The sequence below is a fragment of the Colossoma macropomum genome, unplaced genomic scaffold, assembly GCF_904425465.1.
Source record: "Colossoma macropomum unplaced genomic scaffold, Colossoma_macropomum, whole genome shotgun sequence".
NCBI lineage: Eukaryota > Metazoa > Chordata > Actinopteri > Characiformes > Serrasalmidae > Colossoma > Colossoma macropomum.
In genome coordinates this window covers 35,938,029-35,954,046 of record NW_023494785.1, presented here as the reverse complement: position 1 = coordinate 35,954,046, position 16,018 = coordinate 35,938,029, and the positions used below count along the sequence as shown (strand labels likewise).

Here is a 16,018-nt window from a genome sequence, read left to right as displayed (position 1 = left end):
GAAAGCAATTTATATAATAACTTTCTGTGAGAGAGCTTTTTAGAAACATTAAACCCTTCGGACTTCTGGTTCCTATCACCACCATTCTAAACAGTTCTGACTCTGTAAGTTCTGCAGCAGAGCATTTCGATTCAAACCATTTGGAATCATTTTTTTTTACATCAACACCCATTTATGAAGTTCATACTGTTGAAAAATTAATCCACGTAAGTTAACATGTAGAGAAATAACAGCATGGCTGTCTACATAGCATTTCCCTGGAAAGCCTGCCGAGAAATGTTTTTTCCCGGAATCCAGTCTCTTTGCTGTGTTTTGGTCTACACAAACCCTTTTATGTAATCGAGCAAAGGTGGAACGGGCTGTTGCAATGGTAAGCTCTCTCTCTGTAACACTAAATATGGGCACTGCCACACAAGCAGTCCTGCTTTTACGATCATTGTTGAAGTGTTCTGATACTTCAGGTTGTTTTTAGCCTTGCTTGAGTTGAACTGTTGTTATACTTGGTCTCTGTTGCAAGACAAAATATCTGCCATATCTGTGTCTTGTACATGGAGTACCGGTCAAAAGCCTGCTCATATAGGGGTATACATTACTTTTAGGGATGTACCAATGTGGCAGTTGTGTTCTAATGCAGATATTATCCCCTACTTTTTGTACATAAATGTTAATAAAATGTAGAAATGTAGAACTACCTGGATCCGCATTACAAATTAAGTAAAATGAATTAAATGCAGACATTTATACATTCTAGTACAGTAGCCCAACATCACTTAAATATTCTGCTCTTCTGAACTACAATATGCCCTCCTAATTATGGGTGGTTCAACCACACCCATTGCTAAAAGTTGTATAAAATGAAGCTCATACTCATGCAGAATGGCTCGTATCAAAGAGCTCAGTGACTTTAACATGACACTGTCATAAGATGCCACCTTTGCTACAAGTCTGTAAAATTTCTCCCCTGCTAGATCTGCCCCAGTCAACTGTAAGTTATTATTGTGAAATGGAAGTGTCTAGGAGCAACAAATTCATATACAGACTTCAAGTTCGCTATTTGTTTGTCTTAGTAACAAGTTTCAAGCATTTAATCATAAGAATTTTGGGTAAAATGAATTCTGCAGGGTTTTATTACCTAATCTCAGACAGAGTTGACTCAAATCTAGGGACACACAGAAAATTTGTCCACCGAAATATTTCTGCCGATAATGGTCAGGCATAACTTTTGTGCTAACAAAAAATTAAACAGGACTACAATGAAGTGTCAAAATCTAAGACTTAACAAATAATTTCAATTATAGTAAAATTGAGAAACGGCTGCTACGTTCAAAGAGTTTGAGCAGAAGCAGATCATCAATGGGGGAAGAGCTGGCTGCACTGAGCTATTGCACCAGTTCTACTAGTGCTTTAGATGAGATTAATAATCACTGTTTATGCTGAGCATCAAAAGAGGGTTTAACAAGTACAGGTTCGATACCACTTAAACACAACATCCCTTCCATACACAGAACACAGCAAAGCAACAGTGCCATGTAGCACAATGTTGCCATCTCTAGCCTCAGTTTTTGAAGTAATGAAACAAAAATTCACCAATGACAGCCAAAGCGCAAATTTTAAATGAAAATATTGGAATTCGTTGCTTTGGATGAACAACCATTGTCTGGTTGGATTTTGTGGTATATACGGTAGCCTACACACTAATAATTTTAGTACATTTATTTCATATCAACTGTTTTTGTGGTCAGCTCAGTTTTGTCTTATTAAAAGCTTATTTTACATCAATAATAATGTGTATTTTCTGTATTACCTTGTAGTGTTTATGCAGTGTAAGATTTAGTGGCATCACCCCTCCCTTTCTAAGCATCTAGAAGAACCTACGATGGAGGGATTCACGCTCCCTTTTTAAGTATGATCCTCCATTTGTCAAAATACGGGTTCTCAACCTTCCCACAAAACAAAACAGTTACCCAGCACAGACAGCAGCCACGGATTCTTTTTCTTTCTATGTGTTCCAACTATGTGTTCCACCAAATTCAAGCAGCCACTTTAAAGTAAAAATGCGAATAGCACACTAGTGTTTTGGTTTGTCTGTTCTGGGCTACTGTGTAAATATGGCGGCTTGACATGACTGCTTCTGTTGGAAAAGGAGCCGCTCTATATGTACATATGAAGGGTTCATTGTGAGCTAACAAATACACAATAGCTTGTAATTACAGGTGATTATACACTAATGAAAACATGGTTTTGTATACTATATTCCATTTCTGCTAATAGCTCCGCTGAAATCGTACACACTGCACCTTTAAGTATGTTTATTCCAAGGGATTAAAAAAACCTTTTGGTTTTGGTTTCAAGTTTTTGGCCAGGTGTGTGTTGAATTTTGGTTTCAGACAAGATTTTAATTTCTGTGCCTCACTATTCAAAACACTTACAGTAGAGGTTAATGGGCTCTCAGCTTCTGTTTAAAGTATGTTTGGGCTCCAGGAGTTTACTGTCCAGGGAAATGTTAAAATTATTGTCTGTGGTAATTAACTGCATGCTACAGGTGAGGCGTCTAGAAGTTTGGTTGAAAAATGCTGCAGTATTCCTCTAAGACGATGACATCCATTTAGGTAAATGTATCCAAACTTTTGAGTAGCGTGTATTAAGGAAGTTAGTTTGTTTGCAGTGTAATCTATGCTGTGTAATGGTCTCTTGGACATAATGACCGAGTCCATAACAGATGTTGACTCTCTTTTGGCCAACCTTCGCGTGTGTACTGTAATACTGTGACAGTATGCTGGAATGGCTAAAGCACTATCATCAGCTGACAACACTCCCAAGTCCCAGTTAGAAATCTCCTCAAATGGTAGAATTGATTTTGTAAACTGCAACAGAGCCTACACTACTGCTTGACTTATTATGTGATGATTGTATTGTGGTTGTGATATGCCTTCCATTGAAAAAATACCTCTAATTGACATTGATTGCATGACTAAAAAACTGACCAACATTATTCACATATGGGCTGTGTGATCACATTTGAATTCTTCTGAAACTTCTTCTTTATGCATATTGAAGCCTTTTGCAATGTCAGTATTTCAAAGTCCAGTATTGTGGAATACGTTAAAAATTGATAGGTTTTACAGAGTTATTTTTATTTTCAACAGTTCCTGATAAGGTAGAACATAAAGCGGTTCTTCCAGTAGTATAAATTCAAGTTAATTTTATAAATTACTAAATAGTTCATTGTGACATTGCAATTTTTCGAATGTCACAAAGCTTTGTGTGATTATGTGTAGGTCTGTTATCAAATTCTTATGTACAGTATCAACAGTGCTATAAAGCAGGTGAGTCACTATTGAGTTTCTATTGAGTCTATTGTGAGAGCACACTGCCAATTTCAGATCATGCTGATGAGTCAACAGTGACAAATCGCAGGCAATTCCTGTGTATTGGTAACATGCACTTTCAATCAACCATTGTCACAGTACTAAAATATCACAGTTAGTTACTAGCATGCAGAGGGGAGCCGACTTGCAATTGTCCACCAAGCTGGTGAATCTGTTGGCCAGAATTTATGAATTTGTGTCTATAATTATAGAAACATGTTTATTGTATATGGCCAAAAGTATGTGAACACATGACCATCACACCTATATGAGATTGTTGGACATCCCATTCCAAAATCATCGGCATTAACATGAATTTGCCCCATTTTCTGTTGCTGAAACAGCCTCCACTCTTCTGGAAACGCTTTCCTTAAGATTTTGGGGTGTGTCTGTGGGAATTTGTGTCCATTCAGTCAAAAGAGCATTTGTGAGGTCAGATGCTGATGTTGAATAAGAAGGCCTGGCTCACAGTCAGTGTTCAGTGGGGTTGAGATCAGGGCTCTGTCCAGACCACTGGTATTCCTCTGCACCAGACTCATCAGACCATGTCTTTATGGAGCTCACTTTGTACACATGAAAACAGTCATGCTGGAACAGGAAAGAGCTTTCCTCAAACTGTTGCCACAAATTTGGAAGCATATAACTCTCTGAAAGATCTTTGTATGCTGTAGCATTAACATCACCCTTCACTGGAACTAAGGGGCCCAAACCCTGAATAACAGCCCCACCAAACTCCTCCACCAAACTATACTGTTGGTGCTATGCATTCTGTTAGGTGGCATTCTCTTGGAATCCGCCAAACGCAAATTTGTCCATCAGACTGCCAGGTAGTAAAGTGTGATTCATCACTAGAGAATACATTTGCTTTACACGTGCTTTACACCACTCCAGCCGACGCTTGGCATTGCACATAGCACGCTTGGGCTTGTGTACAGCTGTTTTCTTATAAAGCTCTTGTGCTGGTGTTGCTTCCAGAGGAAGTTTGGAGCTCTGTAGTGAGTGATTCAACAAAGAATAGACAACTTTTCTACACTACATGCTTCAGCACTCTGCACCCCGCAGTATGCATCATTTTAAGAGGAGAAACAGCATCTTCCAATAGTCCCATCCAACTCTGATACACACAAAAGGGCAAAAATCTCTTATTTGAATTGGTTACCAGTATTGTTCTTTATTTGTCAGTCAGTAGTACATTCATGCAGAAGCCTACAGCTAAAGACAAACACTTCAAATGCATTATTTAAATAAGCAAACTAATCAAAAGTTTGTCCTTTAAAATAAAACGTTTGCCATCTTCTTATGTAATTTCAATGACAGTATTTATCCCTGAGCCTGTTTCTCAGAACGGTTTATATGCTGAATTAAATAGACATATTACAAGATATTACATTATATTATATTATAACATAACATTTTCTAATGCGCCTTGCCTGCCTGTTCATTGTATTATACCTATAACTATACTACAAATATCAGTTCCCACGTATGTTTTACTTTGTGGTCAAGTTTACTTTGGCTTTGTGTGTGGCACAAAGAGAAATACGCAGGGTGTTTAAAGGAATTATGAGCCATGTGACCAAGTTCCGGCAGAGTCTTAAAGCTCTTTCACAGTTTCAAGTGGTCTCAGACCGCTGAGTCATGGTTTTCTGTGCATATGTGAACACATCAAACAAACTCTGACCTCTATAAACGGACCCACAATCGAAGCAGACTCAGACCCCCTCCCTTGTGTTTTTCAGTATGGTGAAAGAACCTTGAGGCTTACTGAACGTGTACAGTTACAGTCTTCTAGTACATAGTGTGTGAAGAAAAAAAAACAAGGGTAAATAAAATATTTGCATTAGCCACTCAAGCCACCAAGCCATTGGATCTTGTGGCCAAAATGAAGAATCTGTGGCCAGAATTGTAGAAGTTTATTGTATATACGTTGTATTTACCATTAACAAACACCAGTACCACTTTTATTATTATTTTATTATTCTGGCTGCACATAATCCTCTTAAAATACTTGGATATGGGTGTGTGTTCACTCTTTGTTTGAACACTGACCGAGCACTAAACACACAAGAGCTAAGCGGCTCTAAAACAGAGCTTTCGTTGATTTGACCTTAACTTGACCGCTGTAGTAATTTTTTCCATATTTATCTTATAATTATTACTCTTTCTTCCTCTTTTCCTTTCTTCTCTGATGCAGTATGTCTGCACCTGCGTCAGGCAGAAAGACCCCAGTGGACTATGGGGTTCAGATCCGCTTCATAAAGGACCTGCATGACACTGGAGGGGGTCATGGAGGCCAGTCTCGTCGAGAAGGCTCCGGGAAATCCTCGTCCCGATATGGTGTGGCTGTTAGAGTGCAGGGCATTGCAGGCCAGCCCTATGTGGTACTGAAGGAAGGAGAGAAAGGAGATTCATACGGAGTGCAGCTCCGAACACAGCCACGCGACGCTCCTCCGTCTTACAACAGTTTACCCAGGTAAAGTACACACACAGTATACACTAATACAGAATAGAAGAGTCAGAGACCGCCCATTTATTTATTTCATTTCCAGTCAAAACAGCCATTAATTAGAAGTTATTCATTTCACAGCTTCGGGAAAAAAAAAAACAAAACAAAAACAGAAAAATATATTTAGCAGAAGCAACACCAACTAAATGTAACATCAGGTTCTTTAGTATTTAGTGCTTCTTACTTCTATTACAGCTTCCATTCTTTTCAGGAGACTTGCTTTCAGTTTTTCAAAGAAACCTGCGGGAATATTTTTCTACAGCTCCAAAGTTCAGTTTTAGAAGTTAGTTTAGCAGTTTCTGCTTCTCACAATCCAAGTGATCTCAAACATTCATTAATTTTGAGATCTGGGCCCAAACAGTACTGACAGTAGTGTGCAGATCAATCAGAATTAAGTTCAGTGGCAATTAAAATTCTCTTAGATGAACGCTGAAAGTTAAAGTAAACATATTGAAAGTCCAATAAGGGCCTGTCTTGTGAAACAGAATGTCTTGTTTAGCCCACTTTAAACTTAATTTGGATTTTCTGTCTGACACTGTCTGACACTTTTTAACAGGCTACATCACCAGGGCTACTTATATGTCATGTCTAACCTGCTCCAGACATGTTAAATTTGGGATTTTGGACCGTAAACAGCTGTGGATGAGCTTCTGACCAATCAGGGACAGCCTTTTCAGGGGTTCTTCACTTTTTTTTTCTTTGTGACTTTTGTGATGTCGGTCATCTGAAAATAGCACTTTTTAACAGAGAAAACAAATCATACAAGATATAATCGTACAAGTTTCTACAGTAAGCATTAACACACTGGCAGTCACAAAAACATTGCTTTTTACTGTATAAATGCTTTACCTTACACATATTTGCATAGTATGATTTTTCTTTGAGCTCAGATACTTTCTAACGGGCACAATAATACATTTTTGAAGATTTGAATTCCATTATGGAATGTTTGCAGTGGAAATGTGAATTACGGTTTCTTCAATGGATTTGAGGCAGATAAGCCACCTGAATGCAGTGTCTTTGCATTGCACGGTCAAGGCCTTTGCTGCTTAATTTCAGGATATTTAAAGAAATTGTTCAGCGAAAACAACAAAGTATCTCTGTAACATAAGTAAATAAATAAATCAGTTAACAAATTGTGTGTTTGTGTGCTCTGCCCCATTCACCGCTGAGCTGTTTTTGCTCCTAGATGCTTCCACATACTTTATGCTACATATAGTATATCATGTTTTACCTCCTTCACGTATCATTAAGAGAAAACGTTCAGGTAGCTTAGAGACTCTCAATGATACTGTAATTCTTATGCTGTGTTATAGTGTTGAAGGCATATGCTCAATGATTTATGCTATCTACGATATAGCTGCAAGCTCTAATACTGTTTTCTACATTTGTCTGGCCCTATAGGAGAAGAGATGACGGGTCAGTACAGGGTCCGTATTTCTCCTCCCCGGATGGCAGTCCCCTGCGTCGGGCTCAGTCCCACGGCTCTCTGCTGGACCGAGAGGGTGGTGACGACTTTGACCATGACTTCAGGCGCCCTCCGGGTGATGGACGCTCCGGCAGTTATGGCAACCTGGATGCGGGCATCGGCGTGGGTTCAGAAAGGGAACGGACGAGAGGAGGAATACAGCGGAACCAGTGGGGAGGTTCCCACCAAATGGGACTCAACGGCTCAGTGGAGAGGGAAACCCTGAGAGGGGGGAGTGGTCACTACACCAGCCGAGCAGGCCCTAACTCCACCCAGACACCATTCAATAGACCCATCATCAGCTCTTCAGGCCAAGCTGGTAGTGTAGGAGGCTCCTCTAGGGGAAGCTCTCCTGCTCTGGATGCAGTAACTAGGCCAAATACCGCCTCCTCCACCCTGTCTTCCGCTCCGTCCGTGGCTCTAAACACCTACTTTTCTCCCCCCTCCTCCTCACCTGCTTCAGCTTACAGCAGCCTGGGCCGGACCTCTGGATCCGTCGCCAAGGTTGCAGCCGTCCCATCCTCTGCCTTAGCGAATGACTGGTCATCAGTGGATGCACACGTGAGTGATGATGATCGAAATTAAATTTGCTTGTCCCAGTGGGTGGATCTTGTAACGGACATCAGGTTAGAGTAGCTTTCAGAGAAAATCAAGAGCTTTAACTCCTGTGAGGTGGTGGAGCTCCTTGTGCTATTTGTTAAGCTTTTTTATTATTATTATTATTATTATGCAGAATGAGGTGTTACTCAGTGTCTGCATTTTTGAGTCAGACTGGCTAAAAGAAAAATAAGAACCTGGTCGTAGTTACAAATCAATGGATCCATTCTTCTTCTTTGTCTTTTTCTTGTGTTCTTACAGGCTTGACTTGAAGGTTTAGTTGAATTAAATCTGTAAAAAATGTGCTTAGTACGAAAAGGCCTCCCTCAGTTTCAGATAGTGGATTGGTGTATTTCCAAGACATAATTGGACCTCTGTAATTCAATATTTCACAGAGAATATTCAAATTCCTGCCAGAAAATAAAAGCTTAAAAAGCGAAAGAAAGCCCACCACTTGCTGTTGTGGGGTTGTTTGTTGCCATGGCTACATCACTGTCGCTGAAATGTCCACTTAATTGGCCTGATCAGGCAGTAGCCTATCTGAGCAATGACAAGCGGGTTAGTAAGAGCAGCATCATCTGACGGTAACTATCCTGATGGCAGATTTTCACTGTAAAGTAGGCAGGAGAAAATTTTTCTTGTAAATGCATTAGTGATGATGGATGTCTCACTTTGAATAACTGGGCTGGCCAGAAGGGTGGCCATATGTCATGCTACGGTAGTTATGGCCATCTCTGACCACCCCTTGGCTATGCCCTTGCCGTGAACCTCTTCCAGTCCTTTTTAGTTTTATTAACTACTAAGTTTATAGTATACATTAAGGGTGGGAAGTGCAGTGCCCGGACAGTATGCGCTGTGCACACTACATTAAAAGCTAGTGCAGGGGTCGCAACCCAAATGTTAATAAGAGTCATTTTGTCCTTTCAATAAAAATCAAACCACCATGGGAGCCACAACAATTTTGAGTCCAATTTACCATTATGGCTGTACATGTGTCCTAGTACAGGCTGAAAATATAATACAAATAAAACCGCAGACATACTTTGCTCTGCTTTAAACTTTAGCTCAGCTGTAGCTGCTTTTCTTGCAGGACCAGCTGGAAACTTTTCCACAAAAGTAGAACAGTTTCTTGTAAAATGTCTCTTAATGTCAAGTCAGTTTCTTGTTCTCCAGCTTCTCATTTGAATTTTCCCGTTCCACCTTAAATGGTGCCTGAGGCGCCAGAATGTAACTGCTGCACCATTTAAGGTAGAACGGGAAAATTCAAACGAGAAGCTGGAGAACGAGAAACTGACTTTGGTTTAACATTTTAGTGTTTGACAGTTTCTCATTGCAGGCTAAACATATCAGGAAACCAGCTGGAGTGATTATAAATGCAAATAAGTCCATTCGTCTCCAAATGATCTATGTCCGTCTTAAATCCTTATTTTTGCCTTTTTGTTATCTACTAACTAGGTGAACTACAGGAGTCTACATTAATTCCAGCGTTTTAAGATCATTTATTTTTAAAACTGTGTTGAACGACCAGCCGAGCTTTATTTTACTGCAAAGGAGGATTATTTTATTTTTACCTAGAAATCTAATTCTGCTGTGGAGCATCAACAGGCCAGCAAAAGAGCCGCAGGTTGCCGACCCTTGAGCTAGCGTTTGGAAGCACTTTGGCTTCTATGGAGTTGAGGGAGAAAACCACATAACACGTTTTCACCCATTTTCCGCCCGGTTGTAGTTGCTGCCAACCAGCGGACCATCAAGCAAGCAATGTCTTTCACCCAACTCGGAAAGGACGAAGCGAATTACAAACTCTGTCACAACTTTTATTGCCATAGATTTGCTTCTGTACTCAGTCTTTGAGAACCAGGGCTTTCACGCTGTGTTTGACACTTTGGAGCTGAGATACAGCGTCCCGTCTCGAACATATTTTATTGACACAGCGACCCCCCCAACTCTCTACAACCAGACCAAAACCGAAGTTATAGAATCACTGAAGAAAATGGGTAGAATAGCTGTAACATGTGCTGCGTGGACATCCACTGCCACAGAATCTTATGTCACCGTAACTGTGCATTTTATTGCTGATGAGTGGCAGCAGCGTCTCATTTGCTCCAAACAAGAGCAGTGAATGAGAGCCTTCTAGTTCACTTGCCTCATTGCTTCCGTTTGATTTATTAATAAAAGATATTGGAAGTAAATTCATTATGGACTATCACAAATACTTTGCTTTAAAAGTACCAGGTCATCACACGGTGAGAAAAAAAGAAATCCTGTATAGAAAAAAAAGATGCATCAAGATGCATCAATAATCATTTTATAATCACTTCGCAGCCCTCTGAATCGTAATCGAAACGAATCGTGAGGTGCCTAGAGATTCTCACCCCTAGTATACATAAAATCAGTTGCAATAGTCGAGGAGCAAGTAATAGTACCCATATAAACAGTACAAATATTAAGCAATTATATCAGCAAAAATATCTTTGTTAGTATGGTGGCAGTGAAAGCATTGATTATCTGTTGTAGTTGCTTTACGTTCTACATAGAATGCCCCCCGAACGTTTTTGCACACCTTTTAACTATTGGTGAACTTTAACGAAGATCTTTAGGTTACTTCAGAAAATGTTTAGAAAAAAGAGTCTAGCATCAAACTTATTCAACATTTTTACCTACTTAAAAAGGCCTAACTGTTCTCTCCTTGTAACGAAGCGTGCATCTGGCTCTTATTTGACCTATTCTTAAAGCACTCATGAGCATATTGTGACATTGTGATGGATTTTCCAATAATGATAATATACTACCAAGCCGTAATTGAGCTGATTGGCCATTTGTCAGAAGCAGACTAGGTCACCCTGACATGATAAGTGTTCATGAGACACGCTGCTAGTTTAACTAGCCAGATTCTGTCCTCGGTTAGTGATTAACAATTGCTAAAGTCTCCCTCACTGGTTGAAATGGTCTCATTAGCAAGTAGCTGTTTACTGAATGAGAACAGGATGTAACTGTAGCAGATTAGAAAGTTGATCCACCAGACCTGCTCTGTAAACTGATGTAGTGTGGTAGGCTCCGACTGTACTTGGATTACAATGTAGAGTGATGGATTACTGCAAAGTGCCTTGTCTTGACCTTGGACTTTGATATATATGCCTTCATATCAGCACGTGATGTTTTTTTTCTTATTTGATGAATTGGATTTATTTAGACAATCATCATTTAAATTAAAATTGACAATAGAAGCCTTTTTAGCCTGTTCTAAGTAGGTTGCGACCGATATGAAAATCTTGGGTTCGGTACCTATTTTAAGGAGTTAAATATACTGATAACTGATTAATATTGAATGGTATAAATTTATATTTATATTTTTAACTTTCATTTTCACTCCACTGGTTTTAGTTAAACAGTGCTTTACTGACTGATATGATAGTTAGTTCTTAGTTATCATCACTAAATATTGACCTACTTTGGTAATTAAATGCAGGTGGTAAAGCTCTGTAATACTCACATGTGGCACTTTGTAACTGAACTTTACATTGTCGTCCAGCCTTAAGCTTTAATTCTAAGGGTGTCAGTGCGTGCTGCATTCATACTTAATATTAATGTGTAGTTGTGCTGTGTGGGTTGAATCTTATGTTACATTTGTGGTCTCTGATTTCTCACTTCAGGTCACTCCTGATCTTCTGATGGACCAGGGTCAGAGCTCGGGGTCAGAGTTCACGAGTGAGGAGGATCAGATCCAGCAGATGATCTACAGTGTTCTACGACAGGGGTAAAGCATTGTTCTACTATGTAGCATATTTCAAAAAGATCCTATCCAACATGTTAACTATGTTTAGGATATATGACATCTGGCATCCCAGGCACACCAAATTCTGAATTAAGCCACTGAAAGTCAATGATTGCATTTATTCAACAAGTAACATTTGTTCTGTAATAGCATAAACCAACCTTGGTTGACAGGCTCGTGATAATAGTGAAGAACTTCTAAGTAAATTTTCGTTCAATTCTAGAGCACATTTATTTTCATAGTTTAACATACTGGGAAAAAATAAAACATGCCAACATTTTTGCATAGGTCTCATTTTATGATATGATCTTAAATGTATTAAATAAACAGTAACTGTGCAAATGAGCATTTCTATGATTTTTTTTTTATCTGAATTTTGGAATTTTTCATCTGGATTTTTTTTTCATCCTGCAAATAAACAGTATTGAGTAATTGTGCAAATATGTTTTTGGCCACAGGCTTTTATTTCATCACATGCAGTTTCTTGCAAAAGTTTGGACGCCCTGTTCAAATGATGTTTTGTTGATTTTCTAGGCGAAAATAAATTAACACATCAAATGTTCTGCTAATTTTAATGCACTGTTACTGTTTATTTACTAAATTTACGATCATATTATAAAATGGAGCCTGTGCAAAAGTTATGGCAAAAAAAAAGTTATGTGCTGTTTTTTCCCACTGTTAAACTATGCAAATAAATAGAAACTGAAATTTGAACAAAAATGTTGCACTAAAATTTGAAGAAAATTGTCATATTTAAGTTTCTTTAGAGGATGCGATCCCTTTTTTTCACTTCTGAATTCAACAAAATGTGTCATTTGACCAGAGTTGAATGCATTGCGTATGTGATGAAATAAAAGCATTTCTAGAAGTTATAAAACCAAATTTTTACAGCATTCCTTTTATCTCAGTTGTTAAGTGTCTGAAGTTTAATTCTTTAATTTTGCACTGGATCAACGATGCTAACGTAGCTAACACGTAATGGAAGCTTATATTCACTTGTTAGCATCTTCTTAGGAAAAATGAACAAATATGTTGCATAGCCATCTTCAAGCTTTGTAAACATCTATTTGACATGATTTAATATGGTTTGAGGCAAGCGTGTGTTGATTTGCTAATGGTACACACTTAAAAAAAGGTGGTTCTTCAAGGGTTCTTCAGTTAAAATAATAGTTGTAGATAGAATGATGAACACTCAAAGAACACTTTGCATGATTAAAGGGGTTCTTTGCATCATGAAAGAGTTCTTCAGATTGATGGGGAATATGTTTTATATGGTTGTATATAGAACCTTTTTGAAAAGGGTTCTATATAGCACCAAAAAGGGTTCTTCTGTTGTTACAGGCTTAACACTGTAACAATAAAAGAGCCCTTTTTGGTGCTATGTGGACATTTGAAATGCTTTAAAGCTGTGCTGATGAGCTTGCTTCCCGTCTCTGTTGCCGTTAGGAGCAGCGAGAGCGATGCTGCCATTAAACGGAGAGCTCGCATCATCTGTGATAAGATCCAGGCGCTCAAGGTACCCCACACACTGGCTTCACTTTACACCCTGTAACATTAACCGGTGCAGAACCTCTAATACAGTCACTCAAGAAGCACAGCTTACCAAAGCAATCTTAGACTTATTTTCATATGAATAGAACATAATCTGCCTAAAGCCTTGGGTTCACTACATGACTTTTAAACTCTTAACAGATTTTAAAAAGACTGGGTATCTCACACTATCAGACTGGTTTTTGCAGATTTTTTGGGGCGACTAAAATATTGAGGATCCCATGCTAAATGATTCGGGATCATACTCTACTCAACTTTTAAGCTGCTGCTGAACCAAGCGGGACTCGCTGAACTTTTGCAAACCTTCTCACGTTACTAAAAGACCCAAATAAAGAAATGTGGAGCTGCTCGATGCTGCTGTTTTCTCTGCCGTTTGCTCTAACACAGTAAAGAAGTAGCAGGTAAAGATGTTTAAGTGAGGATCATGGATTTAAAAATGTGGTCAGTGCAGTAGTTTTTAGATTTTTAAACATACATAAATGTGATTGAGCTTGTGCCTTAAACTCAGCTCTTTAAAAAGCTTTGCTCCACACATGACACCATTTTTCTTTGTTTACTTGCTGTGTTTTCTTCTTTTGCACTCTGTTTTCATTGGCTGTTGCAGGAGTCCATTCAGATTGAATCGTTGACCAGGTTACACTAGCTTACGCTCAGAGTCGAGTCGAAAAAATCAACCGTTTGATAAACTCTGACTGGTCTGGGAGGCCAACAATCTGAGTCTGTGCTACTCGATTTTCTCTCTGACTGTTGACTCTGACTGACCCAAAATCTGCAGACTAGAGCCAGCTAGCACAGACCCAGCCAGACTGAGAAACGGCTAAAATCGGGATATAAGTTGTGTATTGTAACCCTGGCTTGACCCAAAAACATTGTGAGAAAGAAAGCAAATTTATAAGAATATACTTTACATCTGATTTTCGTTTTACTGTTTGTTTATTTGTTTGTTTGTTTGTTTTGCTAACAAGAAAAGAGAGGTTTGAGATTTAAATTCTGTTTTCTATATACACTCATGTTCGAAAGTTTAGAATCACTTCTCATGCTTATACTTGTTATTTATATGCCATAAAAGATATAATCCGTATTATATAAACTACACAAGAAAAGGTACTTTCAGATATTGTGTTCACAATTTCCAGTATTTTGCAAATGACACACTTTTTAAGAAAAAAAAAAAAGGTAAATATTACTACTTAGGGGAGTTTTTCTTCATGGAGATGTATGGTCACTTTTGAAACACAAACATAATTTTATTATAATTTCATGCAGAGAATATAGCTGTAACAGTCACGCAATAAACCGTAACCTCATTGTTATCTCGATAGGAGATTCCACAATAGACACATCTTCAAAGGCTGCCAAGATCGAATGAATCAAATTTTAAAAACGAGCAGTGCCATATTGACGTAGTAAGTTTAGCTGGTACATTAGCATTAGGAGCTAAACAGCCAATTACAAAATAGCCATGTCCACAGCTTAACAACAACTTCCTGAACTAACAGCCTTTAAAAATGCTTAAAACGTGCTGTCTATTCTCATATATTGTTTCTTTTTGTAGGCCTATATTGAAAATAAGGATATACATTTTTATTCATATTTGCAGCCTGTTTGTTCAGGGAACATGTTTTGATGTATGGAGCATAGACATGTTCCTTCTGGTTGTTTTACCACTGTTTCTGTTTGAAACTTTGGAAGAGTCAGATAAACAGGCCGCAGACACCGGTGTTTGTACCAATAGGGCCTTTCATATAGGGGTTAACCATTTAAGAGTTTTACTAATTTATGAAATTTTTATTGTTATGACAAAATAATGACTTATTGTATTGATTAATTGACTTAACATGTTCAAATCGTGAGGTGTTTTTTTACAAAAACAGTTGGTATTAGCACCTCTGACCCCATATGTACAGTTGTATGCAAAAGTTTGGCACCAAATGATTGTTGATTTATTAAGTGAAAATAACACATCCTTTACACATTTTAGTGCACAATTACTGTATATTTGGGCAATGTGGTGAAAAATATTGTTGTGATGAAATACTTTATGCTTTATAGCAGAATAAAAAGTAAATATTTAATATTTTACCTCTTGATCGTGGAGAACTTATTATACACTTTTTTTTTTTACAAAGCAGTTATTAATAGCACCTCTTTTACTAACACTGCCATCAAATGTAGTCATATGTAAAAGTTTGGGCACCAAATGTTGCTTTATTATGTGAAAATAAATAAACATATCCTTTACACATTTTAGTGCACAATTACTGTACATCTGCTTAATTTAACATTTTGGAACAAGAAATAAAGCAATAAAATGTGGCATGTGCATATGTATTTTAATATTTTATCTTTTAAATATTAATTTTTTTTTTTTTCAACATTTAAACCCAGCAAAAAAATATTATATATATTATATATTATATATAATAATTGTGCATTAAAATATGCAGAGACATGCAATATTTGTGTCCCTGTAGAGGACATGCTTATTTTTTCTACACTCTACACAGCTATTTAGTTGGCCATAATGGGGAATAAAATAAAACAAACATAATATATATAACTTTTGCCTATTTTATTCCCTTTTTTTCCAGTATGTGCAGTTAAACAGCAATTGTGCATTAAAATGTGCAGATATTTGTTTTCAGTGGACGAAGTGTTAACTTATTTTCGCTTTGAAAATCAACAGTACATGACTTCTGCGTACGACTGTACAGCGGCTGATTGATTACACTTGGGATAATTGTGTATATTAGAAA

The 16,018-nt window shown here is 38.0% G+C and overlaps 1 protein-coding gene across 1 annotated transcript in view; it reads left to right on the top strand.

Annotated features, from left to right (window-relative positions):
* LOC118823248 (cingulin) overlaps nucleotides 1-16,018 on the top strand; it is a 63,286-nt gene that overhangs the window by 20,398 nt on the left and 26,870 nt on the right. The window contains exons 2-5 of the mRNA XM_036592710.1: nucleotides 5,563-5,841; nucleotides 7,279-7,903; nucleotides 11,590-11,693; nucleotides 13,158-13,227. Coding sequence (XP_036448603.1) covers nucleotides 5,564-5,841; nucleotides 7,279-7,903; nucleotides 11,590-11,693; nucleotides 13,158-13,227 — 1,077 coding nt within the window. The 5' untranslated portion in view covers nucleotide 5,563. The remainder of the gene's footprint in view (nucleotides 1-5,562; nucleotides 5,842-7,278; nucleotides 7,904-11,589; nucleotides 11,694-13,157; nucleotides 13,228-16,018) is intronic.